The following is a 26,733-nucleotide window of genomic DNA, read 5'->3' as shown; positions in this document are numbered from 1 at the left end:
CACATAAACCAGAGGCTCCATCAGCCTGAGACTGGAAGAACTAGATGGTGCCCAGCTACCACCAATGACCACTCTGACAGGGAACACAACAGAGAGTCCCCGATAGAGCAGGAGAAAAGGGAGGGGCAGAACTCAAATTCACGTAACAAGACCAGACTTAATGGTTAGATGGAGAGTGGAAGAACCCCCAAAACTGCAGCCCCCAGATGTTCTGTTAACGCAGAACTAAAACCAAAGCCCACTCTTCAGGCAAAGATTAGACTGGACTATAAACCAAAAAATAATACATGCGAGGAGTGTGCTTCTTAGCTCAATCAGATACAGGAGACAGGATAAGAAGGCAGGAAGATCAAGAACTGTTTGAGTGGGTACAGGGAACCTGGGGTGGAAAGGGGGAGTGTGCTGTCACATTGTGGGGATTGCAACTAATGTGACAAAACAATATGTGTATAAATTTTTGCATGAGAAATTAAGTTGAGCTGTAAACTTTCACCTAAAACACACACACACACACACACACACACACAAAAGAGCTCAGTGGCCACATGTGCCTAAGTTTAGGTTCAAATTTCAACCAGCTCTGATTTTGTAGTTGATGATCTTCTTAGTTTTTTGATAGAAATGCTTCAAAGAAATACTTTTTTAAAGAAGTGGTTACACTGGTGGGTCAGAGTTGGGAAGTATTTTCTATGATAGCTGTGAACCTATCACAGGTTTTCAGGAAGAAATTTCTTCTTTCTTGTGCTTCTCCCACAGCAATGGTAACGGTTCAAATGCATTTCTTACAGAAAGAACTTCAGAGAGCCTGTGAACAGACAAGTTTAACCTCCTTGGCATCAACCTTTAAGGTTAAAAATGAAATCTCAGCTTTCTAGTTACTAGTTCTTACAAGAGAACATCACTGGTTTCTTTCTTTAAATATTTCTACAACTACTCAGTGTGTACTACCACTTGTAGAAATGAGGTGTGTAAGCTTACTACTCTCTATGAGGATGAGTACAGTAAGAAATTTAAGCAAAAATTCTTACCATTAACCCACCAATTAAGAAGAGAACTGTCCTCTGAGTAACTGGTTATATCCTGCGTGAGCTTGAATATTTCAGTTAAGCACACCTATGTTCATCACAGCACTATTCACAGTAGCAAAAAGACGGAAACAACCTAAGTATCCATCAACAGATAAATGGGTCAATAAAATGAGGTAAATACATACAATGGAATACTACTCAGCAATAGATAAAAATGAGTTCCCAAAATGTCTTGAAACATGGATGAACCTGGAGGATATTGTGTTGATTGAAATAAGTCAGTCACGGAAAAACAAATATTGTATGTTCTCACTTTTATAAATGGCATGAACAAGTAAATATACAGAAACTAATGTTCATTAGTAGTTACCAGGGATGGTGGGGGTGAGGGTGGGGGTGGGGGATTTTTCTATAGATAGTAGACACTTATTATTTTTGGTGATGGGAAACGTAACAGTGAATGAGGGTGAAGTGTACACAGATTGACAAAGGTAAACAATGTCACTAAAAAGTACACAAGAGAAAAGGACCTGTTGTTAATTGCTATGGCATATATAACTTTGAAACAATAGCAAAAACAACCAAAAAATATATGTGCAGGTATATATGTATGTATATAGCCACATACGTGTATAAAGAAAAAAACCCAACCAGTTGCTATCCACTCGATTTTGGCTCATAGCAACCCTATGGGACAGAATAGAACTGCCCCATAGGGATTCCAACAAGCAGCTGGTAGACTCGAACTGCCAACTTTTGGTTTGCAGCCTGGCTCTTAACCATGCACTACCAGGGCTCCATAGGTGTATGCATATGTATATGTATCTATGTGGCTGTATGCACATGTATTCATATATATAACAAAGCACATAGGCGCACAGTTACCAATACTTACTAGACACAACCAAATACCTCCAGGGATTGGATTTCTGGGTTTGAGGGATTAGGACCATAGTCTCATGGGATATGTCAGTCAATTGGCATAATACAGTTCATAAAGTTATGTTCTACATCCTAGTTGGTGAGTAGTGTCTGGGGTCTTAAGATCTTGTGAGCGGCCATCTAAGCTACAACTATTGGTCTTTACTGACCCAGAGCAAGAGAAGGAAAACCAAAGACTTGAAGAAACTAGTCTACAGGACAAACAGTCTGCACAAATTGTGGCCTCATCTACCCAGAGACCGGAAGAACTAGATGGTCCCAGCTACCACTGCCAACCGTTCTAATCTGGGCCACAATAGATAGACCCTGATAGAATGGAAGGAAAAATGTGGACCACAATAGATAGACCCTGATAGAATGGAAGGAAAAATGTGGACCACAATAGATAGACCCTGATAGAACGGAAGGAAAAATGTGGAACAGAACCTCAAATTCCTTTAAAAAAAAAACAAAAACAAGAAAGTTAGAACTGCTGGATTGGTTGAGACTGGAGGACTCACCGAGACTATTGCCCTGAGATACTCTTCAGACTTTGAACTGAAACTAACCCTTGAGGTCACCTTGTAGCTCAATAACAAATTGGCTCAAAAAATAATGAATTTCACCTGTAAGTACTGTGCTCCTTTAAAAAATCACCTATATGAGACCAAATGGTCAACGATTAGTTTAGAACAAAGATGAGAATGTAAGGGGACAGGGAAATGAAATTAATGGAAACAGAACAACCAGAGTGGAAGTAATGAAACTGTTCATTCATTGTGAAGAATGTAACCAATGTCACTGAACAACTTGTATAGAAATAGTTGAAGGGGACCTAAACTGCTGTGTATACCTTCACCAAACACACAATAAAATATCATTAAAAATATATTTCAGTTAAACGTTGCCTTCCCTTTCTACAGCTGCACACCATCCTGTGGTGGCCACTACCCACGTGTGGCCATTGAACACTTGAAATGTGCTAGGGCAACCAAGGAGCTGAATTTTTAATTATATTTAATTTTAATTATTTTAAATTTAAATGTAAAAACTGGTACTCATTTCAGTTATCAGAAAAATTTTACGTATGTTTTGAGTAACCTGGGTATGTGAATCTACTTTTTCTTCTGTAAATTTTTGAAATCTAAGTGCAGATCAGGTATTTTTGGTGAAAATATTGCTTCCAAATTGAGATGTCCTGTAAGTGAAAAATACACACTGGATTTCAAAGTGTAAAAAATGTGAAATATTTCACTAATAATTTTTGACATGGGTTCCATGTTGAAATAAGACTTTGAATATATACTAGGATAAATAAAATATATTATTAAAACTAATTTCTCCTGTTGCCTTTTACCTTTTTAAAATGGCTCCTAGAAAATTTTAAACTACGTATGTGACTACCCTAATTCATTATATTCCTACTGAACTTCATACGTGACTCACATATGTGTGATTGACATTATATGTCTTATTTATTTTTTTATGGCTCACATTAGATTTCTATTGTTCAAGACAGAACACAAGTGTAGCAGGTCCCTTATCTGCTTGATCATTTTTTTTTTATCCTGCTTTTTTTAATTCTTTTTTCTTTATATGTGAACACTGGAGCTCCACATAGACACTGAATATAGACACATTTTGGTACCAAGCAGAACGAGTGTAGAACCCTGGATTCCTGTTTCATTTCCTCCACCAGAACCCCTTGTGCCAGTCCCTTGTCTCCCTCCTTCCTGTTTCTCTTCGGCTTATTATGTAGATAAGAGAGAATGAGATGATGTATGTGAAAGTGCTTTGTAAACTTGAGAGCATACTAGACTTTGTTAGATGAGAGTGGATATTTGCTGTTCGTTTCCAGTATCTTTCACTAAGTCCATAAGCTCAGCAGTGTTCATTAGGTGCTTCTTAGTGCCAGCTGCTGTGCTACTGCCGGAAATACAGAAATGAAATGGCGCCTCCTGTGGAAGAGCTCAAGTCTAGACGGAGAGTTGAAAGCCATGGGGCAGTGTGATAGGAACTGTAGTAGAAGTGTGTACATAGAGAAGAGATGTTTGGCTTTATCTAGAAGGTTCCAGAAGGGCTTCGCAAACAGCTCCACAAATATATCTCACACTCCTTTTCTTGGGGAAGCCCAATCCAACGGATTTTTGAGGAACTCATAAGTCTTTTCCAGGTGAACCAGAGGGTGAAGAGCTGGGAGCAGTGTAAATGCATACAGTGTGAGATGTGTTTGTGGAACTGTTTGTGACTTATGGCTAGAATAGGAAGTATGAGTCTGGCGAGACTATGTGGTGATAATCTGTGGTGAGGTAGAAGAAGGGGGAAAGTCTAGGGATGTGAAAAACGGTTAAGCAAGAGGCAGAGAAAATTAAAAGGGGTGACTCAGAAACCTTTGGATAAACCACATATTCCCTTTACAGTCCTGGATGTAATTAAAAGCAAGTTGAAAACGAGACTGAATTTGAGTAGGCTGACCTCTAGCCATCTACCTGAGCTAAGCACTATCAATTATGGATTTCAGGAGCTTTTGTGCTTTAATTCCAATAACCTAATAACAGCTGCATCTGTGCCTGTATTCCAGCTGCAGCCACAATATAATTCATTCTCATGAATCTCATTCTGGTAGGGAGACAGAACAGGCACAAATGGTTAAGCACTCAACTACTAACCGAAAGGCTGGCAGTTCAAACCCATCCAGGGGAGCCTTGGAAGAAAGGCCTGGTAATCTGCTTTTGAAAGGTCACAGCCTTGAAAACTCTATGGAGCGCAGTTCTACTATGCAACACATGGGGTCTCCGTGTGTCAGATGATTCAAGGGCTACCGGAAGAAAAGAATGGGGAGGAGACAGAGCAGACCAGTACTCAGGGGTTACAGTCCACTGTGTGATGAGCATCAGGATGCAGGAAAGCACAGGTCGCTGTGGGAGCACCCAGGAGGCACACCTAGCTGGGATTGTAAGGGATCAGGGAAGGGTATTTGAAGTAAGAGGCTTGAGATAGCATGTTGTGTGAGGGAAGTATGGGTGGTTTGGTAGAGCCCAAGGGTATGATGAGAGTAAGGATGTGGTGGGAGGTAAGGTTGCTGCCTTCCTCAGGTCACAATCAGGATTATTATTCTTGCCAAATGGCTTGGATTATGTTCCGAGGGCACTGGGGAGCCTTGAATGTTGTGGCTGGATCAGATTTGTGTTCTACAAAGGAAACGAATGAGAGGAAGGAAAATCTGGAGGCAAAGCGACCAGTTAAGAGTCGACTTCAATAATCCAGGGAAATTATAAAGTCCTGAAACAGAAAGAAGACAGTGGTAGTAGGTATGAAAGAGAAGGATGAATTCAAGAGATGGTTAGGAAGTAAAAGCTGTTGTCATTGACAAGGTCGAAGGGTGGAGAGATGAGTGGAGAGAGAGAGAAGTTAAGGCTGGATAGCATTCAGGTAAGAATGCTATAGAGCAGGAAGGAAAGCAGGAGAGCTGGTCTCAGGGAAGCCAAGGCAAGAGCTAATCTCAAAAGGAATGAGGGTGTCAAATGCTGCCCAGAGGCCAGGTATGCTACAAACTGGAACATTGGACAGTTAGCTTTGGCAACTAAAATGGCCCTGGTAATACTAATGAGCGTATTTTACCAGGATAGTGGAAGCAGACATGAGACTAGGGTGAGTTGAGGAGTGTGGTGAAGGTGGAAGTGAGACAGCGAGGGTGCACAATTCACTAGAAGTTTGGCTGGATGGCCGGGGAGCTGTAGGGGAGTACTTGGAGGGGGACATGGTGTTGAAGAAGGATTTTTTTTTTTTTTTGAGATGAACCTATGGTATTTTTAAATTATGCTGATGAGAAGAAGAATGAGAGGATAAGAATACAACAGAGAGATAACTGATGAGAGGTCTGAGACAGAAAGGATTATGGGTTATGTTCTGAGGGCATAGGGAAGCCTCGAACGTTGTGGCAGGATCAGCTAATGGCCTTGATGTTTGCTGGGAACTGATACCCATTGGAAACTTCGTGACAGTTCTTTTCAGACCGAGGTGTGATGAACCACAAGCAATACAAAAACTTTCCTTCCACCTCCCTCATTCCTCTACTTTCTCTAAACCTGATCTGCAACCTCCTTCATCTTCAGCTATGCCATCCTTTCCTTCTGAGGGCCTAATCTAGCCAATCCCCAGCGTCCTCCAGTCCTACTCTAGTGGAGTGCCATGTGCTATTGGAGACAATCTAATAGCTTGCCTTTTGGTGATGTTGCAGGAGTATGGGGGTTTAAACCCAGAGTAGCTGGACCCTCCATCTGCCTATCATTTCACTTGGATCTAATTAGCGCTATATATTTCTTATTACCAACTCCATCCAGGTACATACCTCTATGCTGCTTCCTAACTCACAGAAAAAATGGTGGACACCTGGATCATTTCTCCCCTATACCTCCTATACCTGCTTACTCAGGCTGTCACTTACCTACCCTTACCTTTCCATTTCATCAGAAGAGGGGATGTTCTTCTTTGCCCTGACTCTTCCTTCTGCGTTGACACTTGATCCCATCTCTTTTTTCCTTCTCCTCTGGCACTTTTCTTCGTCACATTAAAGCTTGATGCATAGAAATAACTTGCCCACACAGCTGGTAAGGAGCCCAACTTTGTTTTGAACCTAACTGCCCTTTTCTGCAATACATCACACTGCCTTCCACTCCTAAGTCTGGCAAACAAGGCCCCTCACAATGTCACCTTGAGGCTCCTCACTTCATTTCCTGCCATCCCTCTGTGAGCCTTCTAGGTTACCATAACACCAAACTTTTCCCAGTTTCTCTCAATCTATGCTTCTCTGTGGTTATTCATCGTATTTTCCTTTTCCCCAACTTACTGAGTTTCTACATACCCTTCAAGACCCTTGTTAATGCTGCACCTTCTGTGAAGTTACACCAGGCATAGTATATCTTGTTATGATTATTTTTGCCATGTCGTGGGGATTTCTATGCTTCAAGGTTTGACTTCCTGAAGATTTGGTTTATTAAAATATTTTCTTATATATTACATTCTTTTTTTTTTTTTTACATTGCTCTCCTACCATACAGTAGGTGCTCCAGGGGAAGGGATCTTGTCTTCTTCATTTCTGTACCTCACAGCCTAACACAAAAAAGCCCTGGTGGCACAACAGTTAAGTACTCAGCTGCGATCTGAAAGGTGGCAAGTTCAAACTCACCCAGCGGCTCCTTGGGAAAAAGACCTGGCATTCTGCACCTGTAAAGATTACAGCCTACCTAGGAAACCCTATAGGGCAGTTCTATTCTGTCACATGGGATCACTATGAATTCAAATCAACTCAACAGCACCTAACAACAACAGCCTAACACAATACCTTGCATATAATAGGTGTCCCATACATGTTTATTACATTAATAAATACATGATTGAATTGACTTGAATGCATGAAAAACCAAAGGTTGAATTTTATCTGTGTATATAATCAGTGGCAAATGGCAATAATTTAAAACACTGAGACAGGTCCCATGAGTACAATGGCCCTGCAGTATATAGTTTTGATGGCTTTTTCAATCTGTATGAAAATGTGGCTTGATAGCCTGTAAATAGAGCAGACAATTTGTAATAAGAGAAATGGGTCATACAAAGAGTAAAGTTGCTCTTTTTGTCAGACGAGAACTTGTTTTATTGTATATTGATGTCACATTTTTGGGGGGTGGGGTGAGGAAGGTTGTCAATAGATTGGCATTTTCTGGGTATATTTTGCTAGCTTATATAATACGAATATAATTTATAATAATATCTTATTTCATAATAATCTGTGGACATTTAATTTTTACCTTTGATAATGTTAGATCCATTTTTTCTCATTTAGAATGAAAATACGTCTCACTAAAGTCTATTGAGGAAGAATTTCAGGTGTTCTGAATCATTAATCAAAATATAATATTCTCTGTTTCAGCTAATTGATGCAAGAGAGAAATTAAAACTTGAGCTTGAAAATGAAAAATCACTAGTTCAAGATATGGTAAGGTGATTTACATTTTTGTCCTAATGAATCTGAATTCAGCAATTTAATCATGAAATTTTTATAAACTTTATTTGTAACTGTACTGTAAGCTATTCATTTCTCCATTATAAATGATCTAAGTGCATGTGGGTTAATATGAACATTTTAAAATTATCATTTTCAAGAAAACGTTTTGGGTAATACTGAAATAAATATGCTTACTATACAGAAGAGTCTTCCATGAGAAATAGCGTTACAATTTAAAACAATGTACAAGATTTTTGCATTTTATTCTGGAGATATATAAAAAAAAAAAATGAGAGCCCAATATTTTGAAGGATTTGCTATTTTTAGTTACAAATTGCCATAAATGACAACAAAAACAGAGCCTAGCTAGATATTTTGGCATTCTGTGTTAGTCTCATAAGAAAACACTGCCTTTTTATGTTCTTTTAAGAGAACTTTCCAGACGGCTGGTCTTTTATTTTATCAGTTGACTACCCACCCCGAAAGCCCCCAGTCTTACCCCCCGCCCAGCTTATGGTGTACTTGGGCTTTCAGCTGATCACCACTAGTATGTCTTTGTTACAGTAAACTGACTGTGTTTATTATAATAAAAAATAAAACACAGCTTGACTTGCGTTCTAAATGTGCTTGAAAAGAATATGATACTGTTTAGAAGAGAAAAGGTTTGTTCATAGGAAATCAGCACCACTTCAGATATTGAAACATTTGCTTTTCTACAGCTTGTCACACTTTGTGCCAAGTCATGACTGCCCTCCTCGCTCTGTTTTGTCACTGTCAGCACCATGTGCTTTGGGTTCCTTGTCATAGAAATTAATGCAAAACAATGCTCCTGGATTACAATAAGGCCTTCTATGAAACCAACTTGGGAATGCAGGAAACGAAGAACGTTATGGCTCACTATGCACAAAAAACCATGTGCTTACAGACTTGCGATTTTGAACCCTTTATTTTTAAATACCTGGCATATGAGTCTCCACTATTTCAGTATACTTGGTCAACTACCTCTAAGCCCACCCCCATGCTCTTATGCCATTCCTCTAAAGTCCAGGCCTTTTGACTAAAAACAAACAACTAAATGCGCACATCGTCATTAAAATGGAAAGTGTTTTTATAGAGTGGGAAGCCAAGGTTATATTGTGAGTTTGTTAGCAGCGATAGAGAAGAAATTAAACTACTTAGTCAGTGGGTTTGTGCCTGTACATAAGCAGACCCCATACTCTATGAATCACTTTGCTCCTTTCTTTTAACTGTAAGTGTTTAACGGGTGCTATTGTATTGCCCACAGGGGAACCAATCATGTTTTATTTTGTGGTTTAGAAATTTGTTGAGCCCCAAGCTTGTTGCCAAGCAGCAAGAGTCTGCGTCACAAACTTGATGAGGGTGCCAGAGCTTTCAGGATGCTTAGAAATGCTTTGGTGGTTCACATTTTCAGTTTTTAACTCATGGTTTAGGTTCTCCTGTGACCAAGGTTTCCTTGGCATATTGGCTTTGGATCCAGAAAGGTCACAATTTTGGGACCGCACCACCACCACCATCACCACCAGGCATTCTGCTATTCTTGCTGAAGAGGGCTGCACTCTGTTGTTATTGGAAGCCCTTGTTTTACTTGTTGCTCACTGTAGTGCTTTCTTCAGGGTGGGAGGATTTGTGATTGCAATAAGATGATGGGGGGGGCAGGTGGGAGAAGGTGGAGTTGACCAGGGTCATTTTGTAAAATTAAAAAACTTCCTGGCTAAAGAGCTTTTGTTCATGGTTGTCTGTTACTGTTTCCCAATACAATTAATTTCTGGCCTGTTAAGAGCCTACAGAGTGCAAGATCTGGTATTGAAAAGCCACAATTCATATGTATAGGTAAGCAGGTAAATATAGAGTGATCATATCCTTTGACTGGCTTTTGAGGAATCATATTAAATAATTTTATGTCTTCCCACTATTCCTGAGCTGAGTAGCTTTCATTTATCTGAAACTAACAAAACAGAGAACCCTCATCAGAAAAGTACCATGATCCAACTCTTAACTTACTGATTTTCCATCTGTTTAGTCTCAGGGTACCCATTTCTAGGACAATCCAGACTCAAGATAGGAAGGCAGTCCATAGGTTGCTCCAGCCCCTCCTTCTGGGGGCACAGCACTAAATTATTGCTGTAGTCTGCCTTGTTCCTGTAACTTGGTTCCCTGATGCCTGAGGTCTTTCTGAGTCCCAGTTCAAGTCTGCCCAATCCTATTGCCTATAACTTGGTACTCTTTGGCCATCCAGCTAGGAAAATGACAATTTTGCTGGTCCAGCAGGCATTTACAGTAATAAGATACATCACTGAATTTCTTTGCCTAGGACTTGCATATTGGATAAAATTGAGATTATTCTTCTATCCCTTTTCATCAGTTCTATCAGTCACTGTTCTGAAATTGATATTCTGCAAGTGGGTTCTACAGTCAGCCAAGGGTTGCTGCCCTAAGGCTGAGAACAACTCTGAAAACTAGGGGTTGTTTTTGGTGATCTTTGCAAAATGCATTTGCACTGTTGTCTAGGAATAGTGCCTCTTAATATCGGGGGCAATAGTGGTTCAGTGGTAGAATTTTCGCCTTTCATGTCCGATTCCCAGTCAGCGCACCTCATGCGCAGCCACCTGTGTGTTGCTATGATGCTGAACAGGTTTCAGCAGAGCTTCCAGACTAAGACAGGAGTATCCTTATCCTTTTATGCCCTGAGAATCTTCCTTTGTCATCATTTGATTATTTTGTTCTTGACTTCTTTTTCCTCGGCACATCACTGTCAGAGTGTTCTGCTAACATATTCCAATGAACATAAGTCAATGTTTATTACCATTAATGCCAGTTCAAGCAGAAAGTTCCAAATTTCCATTTCAGGGAATTGTCATTTATCTCTCACAAAGTGATGGCTAAGCTAAATACTTACTATGAGCAATATTTATTATATTCCTTGATGCTGTATAAGGGGCACAGGTGTACATATTACTAGGGTATGTGATGTAAGTATGTTGTTGTTAGGTGCCATCGAATTGGTTCCGATTCATAGCAGAGCTGTGTAACACAGAACGAAACACTGCCCAGTCCTGCACCATACCCACGATCATTGTTATGCTTGAGCCCATTGTTGCAGCCACTGTGTCAATCCATCTCATTGAGGATCTTCCTCTTTTTCACTGATGCTCTACTTTACCAAATGTCATGGATTGAATTGTCTACCTCAAAAATATCTGTCAACTTGGCTAAGTCATGATTCCCTTGTTTGATTGTCTACCATTTCATCTTCTGATGTGATTTCCCTGTATGTTGTAAATCCTATCACTGTGATGTAATAAGATGGATTAGCAGCAATTATACTGATGAGGTCTACAAGATTAGGTAGTGTCTTAAGCCAATCTCTTTTGAGATATAAAAGAGAGAAGAGAGCAAAGAGATGTGGGGACCTCATACCACCAAGATAGCAGTGCTGAGAGCAGAGTGCATCCTTTGGGCCTAAAATTCCTGCACTGAGATGCTCCCAGACCAAGGGAAGACTGATGGTGAGGGCCTTTCTCCCGAGCGGACAAAGAGAGAAAGCCTTCCCCTGGAGCCGGCACCCTGAATTTGAACTTGTAGCCTACTAGATAGTGAGAGAATAAATTTCCCTTTGCTAAAGCCATCCACTTGTGGTATTTCTGTTATAGCAGCACTAGATGCCTAAGACACCAAGCATGATCCTCTTCTGCAGGGACTGATCCCTGCTGACAACATGTCCAAAGTATGTAAGACACAGTCTCACTATCTTTGCTTCTAAGGAGCATTCTGGTTGTACTTTTTCTAAGACAGATTTGTTCGTCCTTTTGGCAGTCCGTGATATCTTCAATGTTCTTCACCACACCACAATTCAAAGGCATCAATTCTTCGATCTCCTTATTCATTGTCCAGCTTTTGCATGCACATGAGGCAATTGAAAATACCATGGCTTGGATCAGGCGCACCTTAGTCTTCAAGGTGGCATCTTTGCTTTTCAATACTTTAAAGAGGTCTTTTGCAGCACATTTGCCCAATGCAGTGTGTCTTTTGATTTCTTGACTGCTGCTTCCACGGGTATTGATTGTGGATCCAACTAAAATGAAATCCTTGACAACTTCAATCTTTTCCCTGTTTATCATGATGTTGCTTATTGGTCCAGTTGTAAGGATTTTTGTTTTCTTTATTTTTTTTTATGTTGATGTGTAATCCATACTGAATGCTTTGGTCTTTGATCTTCATCAGTAAGTGCTTCAAGTCCTCTTCACTTTCAGCAAGCAAGGTTGTATCATCTGCGTAACACAGGTTGTTAATGAGTCTTCCTCCAATCCTCATTTCCCATTCTTCTTCATATAGTCCAGCTTCTGGGATTATTTGCTCAGCATACAGATTGAATAGGTATGGTGAAAGGATACAACCCTGATGCATACCTTGCCTGACTTTAAACCACACAGTATCTCCTTGTTCTGTCTGAACAACTGCCTCTTGATCTACGTACAGGTTCCTTGTGAGCACAATTAAGTGTTCTGGAATTCCTGTTTTTTGCAATGTTATCCATAATTTGTTACGAGCCACACATAGGTTCCAGTATCACAGGAGCATGCAAGGCCCCACAGTACAACAAATTGATAGACACGTGGGGGTAGCCATCCTAAAAAACCCAGCCATCCTAGTGGGAGTGAAATGGTCTCATATATCACAAACAGGCAACTGCAACACAGAGTAGCCAACAGACAAAGACAAAAACAACCTCTGAGAAAGGACTGTTCCCTCTAGCCAAAGGACCAGGAAAAGGGTGGCCAAATAACAGAAAACCATTTTGGCCATGCCTCCCCTAGTCCAGCCAAACACCAATGGAAAAAATCCTACCCCACTCCATGGGTTCAGTGGGGTGGAACAGGGAGCTGATCTTCCAACCCACCCTCCCACCCTGCAGAAGCAAGCAGCACCCTCGGATTCCCCCCCATAGTAATGTCAGCAGGGTCTGGCAGAGCACTGAGTCTTCATCCCCACCCAGCAACAATGAGGCTAGATTCAGACTGCAAGGTCTATCTCACCTGCAAGGGGTGGCAGCCCATATCTCAACTCAATCTTTGAGACTTAGCTAGGCTGCAAGCGTGGCTTGGGGTCTGTCAGAGGTTTGGGAAGTTTATATACAGAATTTAGATCGCTCCATTCTGGCGCTCTTTGGGATTTCCCTACTTCACGTTCCACTGGCTGTGGTTGCCCTGAATTCTACCCCCACCAGGTTTTCATCATAGTTTTAGTTCCCTCACCAAACACATACTGGGGTCTCCCATCAAGTTAAAAGCCATAAAAATGCAAAATTCAGCCAATGCTGTTCCACTCTTCCAAGTATCGACTGCCTCCAGAATCTGCCTGCTTTCGATCTTTTTCCACTGTCTTCAGGTAGTTGTTTTTTATGTTTTTTCCAGAATTTATAGTTGTCATCTGCGGGAGGGTCAGTTTGGTAGCATCTACTCAGCCATGAACAGAAGCACCTCTTCCTAAGAATAACCTCTTAATAAGTGTTATCATGCCATTGCCTGCTGGACAATGAATGAGGAAGATGCCTTTGAATTATGGTGTTGGTGAAGAATGTTGAATATACCATTGACTACCAAAAGAGCGAACAAATCTGTCTTGGAAGAAGTACAGCCAGAATGCTCCCTAGAAACAAGGATGAAGAGACTATGTCTCACATTCTTTGGACATGTTATCAGGAGGGATCAGTCCCTGGAGAAGGACATCATGCTTGGTAAAGTAGAGGGTCAGTGAAAAAGAGGAAGACCCTCAATGAGATGGATTGACACAGTGGTTGCAACAATGGGCTTAAGCATAACAACGATTTTGAGGATGGTGCAGAACTGGGCAGTATTTCGTTCTGTTGTACGTTGGGTCGCTATGAGTCAGAACCGACTCAATGGCACCTAACAACATAACAACATTGCCTGCTTAAAATGATACAATGGTGTCCCATTGCATTTCAAATGAAATCCAAACTTTGTACCTTCTCTTTCATCTTATCACGCCCATCCAGCTCTTTGCTTCTTTGGGGTCTTTGTCATACTTTGTTCTACTTAAAAAAAATCTAGTTTTTTTTTTTTTTACTTAGATGCTCTTTTTCCCACTCTTTACGTGGTTGACTCCTTTTCATTCTTTAGGTCTCAACTGGTTTTGTCATCTCTTCAAGGGAGGCCTTCCCTAACTATTCCATCTAAACCAGTCCCACCTGTGTAGAGCTTCCTTCATTGTCTATTTGCCTTACCACTGTATACTCAGCTTCTTGTAATAAAAAAAAAAAGTTACCCACCCCCCCAAAAAAAGGTGTGTTTCATTCAGTCCCGACTCATGATAACCCCATGTGCATTAGCGTAGAACTGTGCTCCATAGGGTGGTCAGTGGCTGATTTTTTGGAAGGAGATTGCCAAGCCTTTCATCTGATGTATCTCTGGATGGACTTCAACCTCCAATCTTTCACTTAGCTCATTTGCACGACCCAGGGACTCCATTTCTTGTACAGTGTCTGATGTTTAGTATATACTCAATGAATGCTTTTTGAATGACTATTAAATATTCCTTGCAATGTCTTATAGCAGTCTGGAGAAAATTACTTTTAAACCATTATAATGGAGCATAGCTATAATATTAGCCTTGTATTGAAACACACTGAGACCACATACGATACAGTCTTTTATGTACATCAGTAACGATCCTCCCAGACCCCAAAAACCATGAGGCAGACCTGCTTTGTATAGGTAAATCCACTTTAGTCACTGTTCAGACATCAATGAGATTAATGGTTAGATATATTTCTCATCATTGTTTAATTTAACAATAAGATGAATCAGAGTTAGCGTCAATGGCATTACCCATACAATTATAATACGAAAAATCTTAACATTATTGAAGCATTCTATGTTTTGATAGAATTCTTTTGGTGCCTGGAAATTAGAATTGACATTTTAAACTAAAATTTCATTCATTACATTATTAAAGTTTGACTATTACGCTTTGTGAAATCTCTCAAAAAATACCTTATAATAAGGCCTTGAATTTAGTTATTATATAATGAGTTATTATATAATAAGCTATCACCATGTAGGCAAATAATACATGTTTCTCTCTAATCTTTATAATGCTTAAAAATGAATATGTGCTAATGACTTAAAATATTTACAATTTTACCTCTTTCTGTTCACTTCTTATTGTTGTTGTTGTTAGGTGCCATCAAGTCCATTGTGATTCATAGTGACTCCATGTGACAGAGTAGAACTGCCCTATAGAGTATTTAGGCTGTAAACTTTACAAGAGCAGATTGCCTGGTCTTTCTGCCATGAAGCTGCTGGGTGGGTTAACCTTTCGGATAACAGCCAAGCATTTAACTATTGCACCACCAAAGTTCCTTCGTGTCTTATTAAGTGCATACAATTTTTTCTTCTGGATACAAATTTATTTTCTCTTCTAATTCATGTTATAACTCATACTCCCACTACAGTTTCGGCAGGCCAATTGATTTAAAACGTTGCTTTTTCATTGCTTAAGGAAGCTTTCTAGAAAATCTTCCTTTTTGATCTTTGCAGATGATAACAAATAATATGGGCTTTCAATTTTACAGGTTACTAAACAGAAAGAAGAGATGGAAACAAGAAGAAAGGTTGACACCATAAACATCAAGGTTTGCATTTAAGTTTTTATTTTTTTCTTATTTTCTGCTTCTCTTATTTGAGCATCTGGGTTGAAGAATATACACATACTGTACTGAAGCTTTTCACTTTCCAACTAGTTTTGGCATTTTGTAGACAAAGTATAAGTTTGAAACAAAAAAAAATCCTTGAGAGTGAGGCAGGGAGTGTGAACTGGGGTTCAGGAGACTGATTGCTGAGTGCCGTGAGAAGGGGTGAGTGAGGGTGCAAGCAGAAGAGAAAAGCAAGCCAGGCTTTAGGAACGTGAAAGTGTCATCCTGGGAACACCGATCCTTAGGCGCGATGTCCTGCCCCTCAGAGTCCTTCCTACCTTCTAGTCCCTCACTTACAGATAACACATAAACCTCATGCTACCACCTCGGCCCACTCCACAAAGCCCGCACCTTCCTGATGCTTCTAAAGAACATCGATCTCTGATATGATTTTCTTAGTACACCGGGCTCATTGAGAAAAGTGGAGAAGCAGGCCCAACCTGCAAATTAAATCAGGATGCCGGGGGCTGGGGGACTGGAAGACAGGAAAGACCCATAGCCTTTGAACTTGAAAACCTCAACGTTGGAATTCCAGCTCAGAGAAGGAAAAGGGAGCAAAAGAAAGGGACAGTGATAACAAATCTGATGAACAAAGCAAGAGTAACAAAGTTGTTTCTATTTTCGTGTGCCAGAGCCTGAGAGCATCGAAGGGGAGAGAAACCTCTTTGTCCCCGTGGCCCACAAGACCCAGGGAGTCATCCAGGGGTATGATACCTTCAAGACCACAAACGCCCTCTATAAGCACATCGCCTGCTAAGATGAAAAAACCAAAGCCCTTAAAGAAGTCTTCCAAGGAAGAGCTACCTGTGGTAAAGGAAGAGCGCCCTGTGGAGCGACATGTGGTTAAAGAAGAGGGCCGCGTGGGAAGAAGAGCTGCTTTCGCGGCCACACGGGTAACTCCTTCCACCTCTTGCACACTCATCTGCACAGGGGCTTTAGCAAGATTGCCACTATAGTGTCACACCACATGCCCAGCATCAGCAGGGCCAGCGTCTGAGCACACCTGATTCCCCTACTGCCCCAGCTCCCATCCGAGCAGGGGCTCTGGCTGCTATTCTCTGCACCTATGTGCCCTTGTTAGGCTTCCTTGCTTTCCAAAGAGGATGCAGCATCATCTCCAGCTAGGTGCTTTATTTAGCTTACTCACAAACTTTAAAATCTAATCGCTGCCCAGTCTACTCCAACTCATAGCGACTCCATGTGTGTCAGAGTAGAACTGTGCTCCAAAGGGCTGTCAGTGGATGATTTTTCAAAAGTAGATCGCCAGGCCTTTCTTCCGAGGTGCCTTTGGGTGGACTTGAACCTCCAACCTTTTGGTTAGCAGCTGAGCACGTTAGCCTTTTGCACCACCCAGGGGCAAAACTAAACCATAGTGGGTCTCTAATTAGCAAAATAGAGAAAGCACATTCCAAGCACTTTCTAGAATGCGTAATCTCTAACGAGTTACTACCCAGTATCTATCAAAAGCTTACTGATGATTCTCTGAAGGACACTGCAGATATACAGCCCATTTACTCATGTAGATATTCTAAAATTGACAACTGGATTAAATCACACTATCAGACACATGCACGCGTGAACTATATGCTATTGCTCTCCTTATCTACCTCTTCCTAAAATAATCAGAATTGCTTTTACTGCAAGTAGGGTGATACCATCAGTCTACATAAAAAGATGTGTTCAGAAGTGGCTCTGATGCTCAACTCACTGTTGTCTTATTGTGGATATTGCTTAGGCATTGCTCACGTCATTGCACAGTACCCACCTTTATAATGCTCCTGTGAAGAACTTTCTTCTGCTCTTATTTATGGGACTGTTGTGTTTCTCTAAGCAATTCATTAATCCTGTGGGCACCGTGAATTGTGTAACAAGTCAAGGTTCCGTTTCCACATTGACTTTTGGAGAGCTTAGAGCCCTCATGGTGACCTATATAGCCAGTGTATAGCACTTCACAGAAAGAGCCTCTCCATTTGCACATTTTGGTCCCTCAAATTGTCCTCTTTTGATTTAATTTCTACGTGGTCCTCTATTCTTTCCCATAAAAGGCAGAATTTGTATCCCTAAAACTTAAGACATGGAGGAGCAAAGCAGAGTCATGCTCCAGGTATGCATCCTTGCTCCAAACGGGGGAAAGGAAATGATAGGCCTACTTACAAAGCAGATGGGTCACTCCTCGTGTCCAGCAAGGGAGTGGGGGAGCAGACAGGGAGAGGCAGGATTGTTATACTAGTGAACATCACTTCACTTCAAAGGAAGCAGCAGCAGCTGAGGAAGGGTATTCGCCACTTAAAGACATCTGACATTTCTGCTTTGCAGAAGGTTTAGATGTATGGACAACTAGAAGCTAAGATTATTTCTCAAGGAAAAGGAATGACATTTGGGGAGGGAGGGGTACAATTTGCAAATGAATGACCAGTGGCTGGGTTCTAAGAGGGAGATTTCTGTAAGCCAGATTTTGAGAAGTATTTTTCTTGCCCTCAATAAGCTGACCTGAGTGTGCAAATCTGCCTGCTAACCTAGGGGTGGGGGTGGGGATGAAGGACCAGCAGTACCCCCTGACCAGGGGCTCCAGTCCAACTCAGAGCCTCAGTGAGCCCTGGGGCCGAGGAGGCAGCATCCTGCTCCAGAAGGCTGAGTTCATTACCATGAAACCAGGTCAAGTGCCAGGGTCTTTGGTCTGAGGCTCTTCGATGTTGACCACGAGGGCTGCGGAGCAGGGTCAGCAACTAGGGCAGAGCAGCTGAGCCTTCGACCCAGAGCTCCCAGCAGTGGGGGAGAGCTGAGCAGGAGAAGGAGCCCAGCCCTACAACAACCCCAAGGCTGTGATTAAAAGAAAACTCAGTGCCGTCGAGTAACTAGATCCTACAATTACAGCTTAGAAACCCCAGTGTCCTCATTTTACAGATGGAAACTGCGCTTCCAAAGTCACAGCCCTGAGTGGCAGGCGCCTCCTGTTCTAACCAAACAAAAATGCACCATAAAGGGGAGACAAAGGCAGGCTTAGGATCTCTGAGGTAGAATCCTTTAAATAAGCTTTTCCGTTCGTGTAACCGTCTTTCCTTCTGACTGTAACGACTGGCATCCTGGTATTTCCAAAGCTTAACAGTACATCTCGTCTGCTGGAGAAGCTGAGACGGTCATGTGTAATGATAACTAAAAATTGGGCAGAGGGAGGAGGGAGTAAGTAAGCTGGTGTGCACATCTTTATATTAACCAACTCAACTGTAAAGTAAAATTTATTTTTATTGTTCAGTGTTGTTACAATAATAGGCATTTCTGTTATTCATAAAATCCCTATTATTCTAAGTGTTCCCTTACATCACCTTCCCTGTGTGATATATTCTTGACAGTTTAATTCTAAGTGCGTTCACTTTGTAGCTGCAATTTCCTTGTTTCTCTCTTTAAAATATTTTAGTATCTAGAGGTAGATGGACTTCTTAAAAATTGTCCTTAAAGGGTTTTATAATATTGACCCCATGTAAATGACCAAAGAGAAAGCTTGGGGCAGGAACTTTTTACATCAGTCATTTCACTGATCTAATTAATCATACTTATTTTTTTGAAATCTGTGTCACTCGGTGGGAACGGCCCATGTGCTCCGCACAGCACAGCACACAGTGATAAACCGTGTGTTTAGCCAGTCTCAGAGAAACGATACCAGCATGGCTGTCCGATTTCTAGTTATGAAAGGTTTCGCAACATCAAATTGGTATTTGTACAGTGTTTTTGTGTCAAGTTTATTTTTTGATATCTGTAAAGTATTTCAAATACTAAGGTTTCACATACAAGGTTAAATTGGATTCCCAGGTTTGTTTTTGTTGTTGTTGTTTGAATCAGAGTAATTAGTTAATTGAGGCTGCCCCCAGTAAATGCTTCCCTGGAAGTCTTCTGGGCTTCCACAGAGAAACCTGGTCTATGCTGATGGAGCATATGGTGTGTGCTCAGATCTGCAGAAAGCCTTAGTGCCCTTCTGTGTGGGAAATAGGACATGGGTACGAAGTCAATCGTGTTCCCATCCTTAGAGTTCCCTCAATACAAAGCAAGGTGCACAGCATGAAGGACTTTAATAAAAACTCTAGAACATTCTTCTAACATTCAGAAATTATTTGGTTAAATATTTTTTGTAATAGTTTTGCAGTTGTGACCATAGTCACCCTGCAAGCTAGAAAAAAATTTAAAATATACGGTAGGTGGGTCAAGGAAAAATGTTTTGGAAACTCAAATTTATCATCCTTTTCTTACATAACCCTTTTATTTGATTACATATAAAGTTTAGACCCTCTCAGAGAAGAAAATAGTGTAATTTATTCATTGTTTTATTCTCTTATTATTTTCCCCTTTGCTTGGCTTGATAAAGAAGGCAGTCAATAGTTATGAAGAACTATGAAATAAAGCCAGCATCTTGCTCATTGTTTATCTTGCAGCACAGAGTGGTGGGGTAATACAGAGAAGTGACAGTCCCAGACATGTCCATGGTCTTCAGAGGTTTTTAAAAGCATATTTACTATATTTTGATAGATTACGTTGACACAGAAGAACTTTCCTTATCATAGTGGATCTTTGTTTAATAATATAAATAGCTTTAGAAAAAAGAAGAGAGAGATAGTGGAAATCATACATTACAATTATTTTTTATTTTAAAATAAAATTTTTCATTTACTCCTAAAATGATTTCACCTTTAGTTTTCCCTCTGAGAGGTCAGAATTGAAAATCCAAATAATATCTTTTTTAAAATTCAACCGAGAGTGGCTTTTACTGTCTATATTATTTTATTCTGAGGTAGTTTGATGGTAAGTTAAATAATTGCTTTCAGTAATTTGGGACTGAAAATACTTTAATAAATATAATATTCAATATTTGATGTACAAATGAAACATGTTACATTAAAAATCAACTGCCTGGCTATTATGCTTTATATTTTCTTGTTTCATTTTTTTGGAAGTTTATACAATTTTAATATAATTTGGAAGTCATCAAAAATAAAATGGACAGAGGGGCGGAGCCAAGATGGCGGACTAGGCAGACGCTACCTCGGATCCCTCTTACAACAAAGACACGGAAAAACAAGTGAATCGATCACATACATAACAATCTACGAACCCTGAACAACAAACACAGATTTAGAGACGGAGAACGAACTAATACGGGGAAGCAGCGATTGTTTCCAGAGCCTGGAGCCAGCGTACCAGTCAGGTACGGCACAAGCACAGAGACCTGCTCCACCCCCCTGAACTAACCCCGGGAGGGGGACCAGCCGGTTCCACGGGCGGCGTGGGACGCAGCCGGTAGGAGAAGTCCCCGGGAGGCAGTGACTGATCTTGGAGCAGAAAGAGCAGCATCCGAGCCGGGGAACTGTCCCGCAGGGATTTGGACTGCACGCAGGTACGCCATAAACACGGAGAGTTGCTCCACCCCCTGAACTAACCCCGGGAAGGGGACCAGCCGGGTCGTGCGGGCGGCGTGGGACGCAGCCGGTAGGAGAAGTCCCCGGGAGGTAGCGACTGGTATTGGAGTGGGGAGAACAGCGTTCCAGCCAGGACACTCGGTCGCGGCACAAGCACAGGGAGCTACTCCACCCATCTGAACTAACCCCGGGAGGGGGCCCACCTAGTTCACGGGGGCGGCACGGCCACGCGGCTGGAGAGACGAGAAGTCCCCTGGAGGCAGCGACTGATTTTGGAGTTGAGAGTGCACCGTCCCAGTAGGGGAGCCTTGACGCTGGGCGTGGGGCTGGAAGCGGAGGATCTGACCGTGACTCCAGCGGGCCAGACCCCCTGGGGGCAATCTCCACACAGCCAGCACACATAGGCGGCGCGCCCGCGGGAATCTCAGATATAACAGTCATTCCAAGCAAGACAAGCAACTCTGGCTATATTCTGAGGTGCTACTCTCCTATCTCTCTGTTCCCTCCCCCACCCTTCCCAGGCGGCTTCATTAACATCTGAATAGCCTGAGCCAAAGGGAGAACTCTGATAGGGATCTGACTGCAGTTTTTTTTTAGCGGATTTTCTGGAAAAACTAGTTTCCCAGTGATGGCTCGGAGACAACAATCCATATCAAACCACTTAAAGAAGCAGACCGGGACAGCTTCTCCAACCCCCCAAACAAAAGAATCAAAATCTTTCCCAAATGAAGATACAATTTTGGAATTATCAGATACAGAATATAAAAAACTAATTTACAGAATGCTTAATGATATCACAAATGAAATTAGGATATCTGCAGAAAAAGCCAAGGAACACACTGATAAAACTGTTGAAGAACTCAAAAAGATTATTCAAGAACATACTGGAAAAATTAATAAGTTGCAAGAATCCATAGAGAGACAACATGTAGAAATCCAAAAGATTAACAATAAAATAACAGAATTAGACAACGTAATAGGAAGTCAGAGGAGCAGACTCGAGCAATTAGAATGCAGACTGGGACATCTGGAGGACCAGGGAATCAACACCAACATAGCTGAAAAAAAATCAGATAAAAGAATTAAAAAAAATGAAGAAACCCTAAGAATTATGTGGGACTCTATCAAGAAGGATAACCTGCGGGTGATTGGAGTCCCAGAACAGGGAGGGGGGACAGAAAACACAGAGAAAATAGTTGAAGAACTTCTGACAGAAAACTTCCCTGACATCATGAAAGACGAAAGGATATCTATCCAAGATGCTCATCGAACCCCATTTAAGATTGATACAAAAAGAAAAACACCAAGACATATTATCATCAAACTCACCAAAACCAAAGATAAACAGAAAATTTTAAAAGCAGCCAGGGAGAAGAGAAAGGTTTCCTTCAAGGGAGAATCAATAAGAATATGTTCTGACTACTCAGCAGAAACCATGCAGGCAAGAAGGGAATGGGACGACATATACAGAACACTGAAGGAGAAAAACTGCCAGCCAAGGATCATATATCCAGCAAAACTCTCTCTGAAATATGAAGGCGAAATTAAGATATTTACAGACAAACACAAGTTTAGAGAATTTGCAAAAACCAAACCAAAGCTACAAGAAATACTAAAGGATATTGTTTGGTCAGAGAACCAATAATATCAGATATCAGCACAACACAAGGTCACAAAACAGAACGTCCTGATATCAACTCAAATAGGGAAATCACAAAAACAAACAAATTAAGATTAATTAAAAAAAAAAAAATACACATAACAGGGAATCATGGAAGTCAATAGGTAAAAGATCACAATAATCAAAAAGAGGGACTAAATACGGGAGGCATTGAACTGCCATATGGAGAGTGATACAAGGCGATATAGAACAATACAAGTTAGGTTTTTACTTAGAAAAATAGGGGTATATAATGAGGTAACCACAAAAAGGTATAACAACCCTATAACTCAAGACAAAAACCAAGAAAAACGTAATGACTCAACTAACATAAAGTCAAACACTATGAAAATGAGGATCTCACAATTTACTAAGAAAAACGCCTCAGCACAAAAAAGTAGGTGGAAAAATGAAATTGTCAACAACACACATAAAAAGGCATCAAAATGACAGCACTAAAAACTTATTTATCTATAATTACCCTGAATGTAAATGGACTAAATGCACCAATAAAGAGACAGAGAGTCACAGACTGGATAAAGAAACACGATCCATCTATATGCTGCCTACAAGAGACACACCTTAGACTTAGAGACTCAAACAAACTAAAACTCAAAGGATGGAAAAAAGTATATCAAGCAAACAATAAGCAAAAAAGAAGAGGAGTAGCAATATTAATTTCTGACAAAATAGACTTTAGACTTAAATCCACCACAAAGGATAAAGAAGGACACTATATAATGATAAAAGGGACAATTGATCAGGAAGACATAACCATATTAAATATTTACGCACCCAATGACAGGGCTGCAAGATACATAAATCAAATTTTAACAGAACTGAAAAGCGAGATAGATACCTCCACAATTATAGTAGGAGACTTCAACACACCACTTTCGGAGAAGGACAGGACATCCAGTAAGAAGCTCAACAGAGACACGGAAGATCTAATTACAACAATCAACCAACTTGACCTCATTGACTTATACAGAACTCTCCACCCAACTGCTGCAAAATATACTTTTTTTTCCAGCGCACATGGAACATTCTCTAGAATAGACCACATATTAGGTCATAAAACAAACCTTTGCAGAGTCCAAAACATCGAAATATTACAAAGCATCTTCTCAGACCACAAGGCAATAAAACTAGAGATCAATAACAGAAAAACGAGGGAAAAGAAATCGAATACTTGGAAAATGAACAATACCCTCCTGAAAAAAGACTGGGTTATAGAAGACATCAAGGAGGGAATAAGGAAATTCATAGAAAGCAACGAGAATGAAAATACTTCCTATCAAAACCTCTGGGACACAGCAAAAGCAGTGCTCAGAGGCCAATTTATATCAATAAATGCACACATACAAAAAGAAGAAAGAGCCAAAATCAGAGAACTGTCCCTACAACTTGAACAAATAGAAAGTGAGCAACAAAAGAATCCATCAGGCACCAGAAGAAAACAAATAATAAAAATTAGAGCTGAACTAAATGAATTAGAGAACAGAAAAACAATTGAAAGAATTAACAAAGCCAAAAGCTGGTTCTTTGAAAAAATTAACAAAATTGATAAACCATTGGCTAGACTGACTAAAGAAATACAGGAAAGGAAACAAATAACCCGAATAAGAAATGAGAAGGACCACATCACAACAGAACCAAATGAAATTAAAAGAATCATTTCAGATTATTATGAAAAATTGTACTCTAACAAATTTGAAAACCTAGAAGAAACGGATGAATTCCTGGAAAAACACTACCTACCTAAACTAACACATTCAGAAGTAGAACAACTAAATAGACCCATAACAAAAAAAAGAGATTGAAACGGTAATCAAAAAACTCCCAACAAAAAAAAGTCCTGGCCCGGACGGCTTCACTGCAGAGTTCTACCAAATTTTCAGAGAAGAGTTAACACCACTACTACTAAAGGTATTCCAAAGCATAGAAAATGACGGAATACTACCCAACTCATTCTATGAAGCCACCATCTCCCTGATACCAAAACCAGGTAAAGACATTACAAAAAAAGAAAATTATAGACCTATATCCCTCATGAACATTGATGCAAAAATCCTCAACAAAATTCTAGCCAATAGAATCCAACAACACATCAAAAAAATAATTCACCCTGATCAAGTAGGATTTATACCAGGTATGCAAGGCTGGTTTAATATCAGAAAAACCATTAATGTAATCCATCACATAAATAAAACAAAAGACAAAAACCACATGATCTTATCAATTGATGCAGAAAAGGCATTTGACAAAGTCCAACACCCATTCATGATAAAAACTCTTACCAAAATAGGAATTGAAGGAAAATTCCTCAACATAATAAAGGGCATCTATGCAAAGCCAACAGCCAATGTCACTCTAAATGGAGAGAACCTGAAAGCATTTCCCTTGAGAACGGGAACCAGACAAGGATGCCCTTTATCACCGCTCTTATTCAACATCGTGTTGGAAGTCTTAGCCAGGGCAATCAGGCTAGACAAAGAAATAAAAGGTATCCGGATTGGCAAGGAAGAAGTAAAGTTATCACTATTTGCAGATGACATGATTATATACACAGAAAACCCTAAGGAATCCTCCAGAAAACTACTGAAACTAATAGAAGAGTTTGGCAGAGTCTCAGGTTATAAAATAAACATACAAAAATCACTTGGATTCCTCTACATCAACAAAAAGAACACCGAAGAGGAAATAACCAAATCAATACCATTCACAATAGCCCCCAAGAAGATAAGATACTTAGGAATAAATCTTACCAAGGATGTAAAAGACCTATACAAAGAAAACTACAAAGCTCTACTACAAGAAATTCAAAAGGACATACTTAAGTGGAAAAACATACCTTGCTCATGGATAGGAAGACTTAACATAGTAAAAATGTCTATTCTACCAAAAGCCATCTATACATTTAACGCACTTCCGATCCAAATTCCAATGTCATATTTTAAGGGGATAGAGAAACAAATCACCAATTCCATATGGAACGGAAAGAAGCCCCGGATAAGCAAAGCACTACTGAAAAAGAAGAAGAAAGTGGGAGGCCTCACCTTACCTGACTTCAGAAACTATTATACAGCCACAGTAGTCAAAACAGCCTGGTATTGGTACAACAACAGACACATAGACCAATGGAACAGAATTGAGAACCCAGACATAGATCCATCCACGTATGAGCAGCTGATATTTGACAAAGGACCAGTGTCAATTAACTGGGGAAAAGATAGCCTTTTTAACAAATGGTGCTGGCATAACTGGATATCCCTTTGCAAAAAAATGAAACAGGACCCATATCTCACACCATGCACAAAAACTAACTCCAAGTGGATCAAAGACCTAAACATAAAGACTAAAACGATAAAGATCATGGAAGAAAAAATAGGGACAACCCTAGGAGCCCTAATACAAGGTATAAACAGAATACAAAACATTACCAAAAATGATGAAGAGAAGCCCGATAACTGGGAGCTCCTAAAAATCAAACACCTATGCTCATCTAAAGACTTCACCAAAAGAGTAAAAAGACCACCTACAGATTGGGAAAGAATTTTCAGCTATGACATCTCCGACCAGCGCCTGATCTCTAAAATCTACATGATTCTGTCAAAACTCAACCACAAAAAGACAAACAACCCAATCAAGAAGTGGGCAAAGGATATGAAAACACATTTCTCTAAAGAAGATATTAAGGCAGCCAACAGATACATGAGAAAATGCTCTCGATCATTAGCCATTAGAGAAATGCAAATTAAAACTACGATGAGATTCCATCTCACACCAGCAAGGCTGGCATTAATCCAAAAAACACAAAATAATAAATGTTGGAGAGGCTGCGGAGAGATTGGAACTCTCATACACTGCTGGTGGGAATGTAAAATGGTACAACCACTTTGGAAATCTATCTGGCGTTATCTTAAACAGTTAGAAATAGAACTACCATACAACCCAGAAATCCCACTTCTAGGAATATA

At 40.4% G+C, this 26,733-nt stretch overlaps 1 protein-coding gene across 1 annotated transcript in view; it reads left to right on the top strand.

Annotated features, from left to right (window-relative positions):
• The window catches only part of C4H10orf67 (chromosome 4 C10orf67 homolog), a 156,044-nt gene that overhangs the window by 56,591 nt on the left and 72,720 nt on the right, over positions 1-26,733 (top strand). The window contains exons 8-10 of the mRNA XM_023548734.2: positions 7,879-7,944; positions 15,569-15,628; positions 16,321-16,497. Coding sequence (XP_023404502.2) covers positions 7,879-7,944; positions 15,569-15,628; positions 16,321-16,497 — 303 coding nt within the window. The remainder of the gene's footprint in view (positions 1-7,878; positions 7,945-15,568; positions 15,629-16,320; positions 16,498-26,733) is intronic.

This window comes from Loxodonta africana, chromosome 4 (genome assembly GCF_030014295.1).
Source record: "Loxodonta africana isolate mLoxAfr1 chromosome 4, mLoxAfr1.hap2, whole genome shotgun sequence".
Taxonomy (NCBI): domain Eukaryota; kingdom Metazoa; phylum Chordata; class Mammalia; order Proboscidea; family Elephantidae; genus Loxodonta; species Loxodonta africana.
Note: the sequence above shows the minus strand (reverse complement) of the source record. Positions and strands in the feature narration are given on the sequence as shown.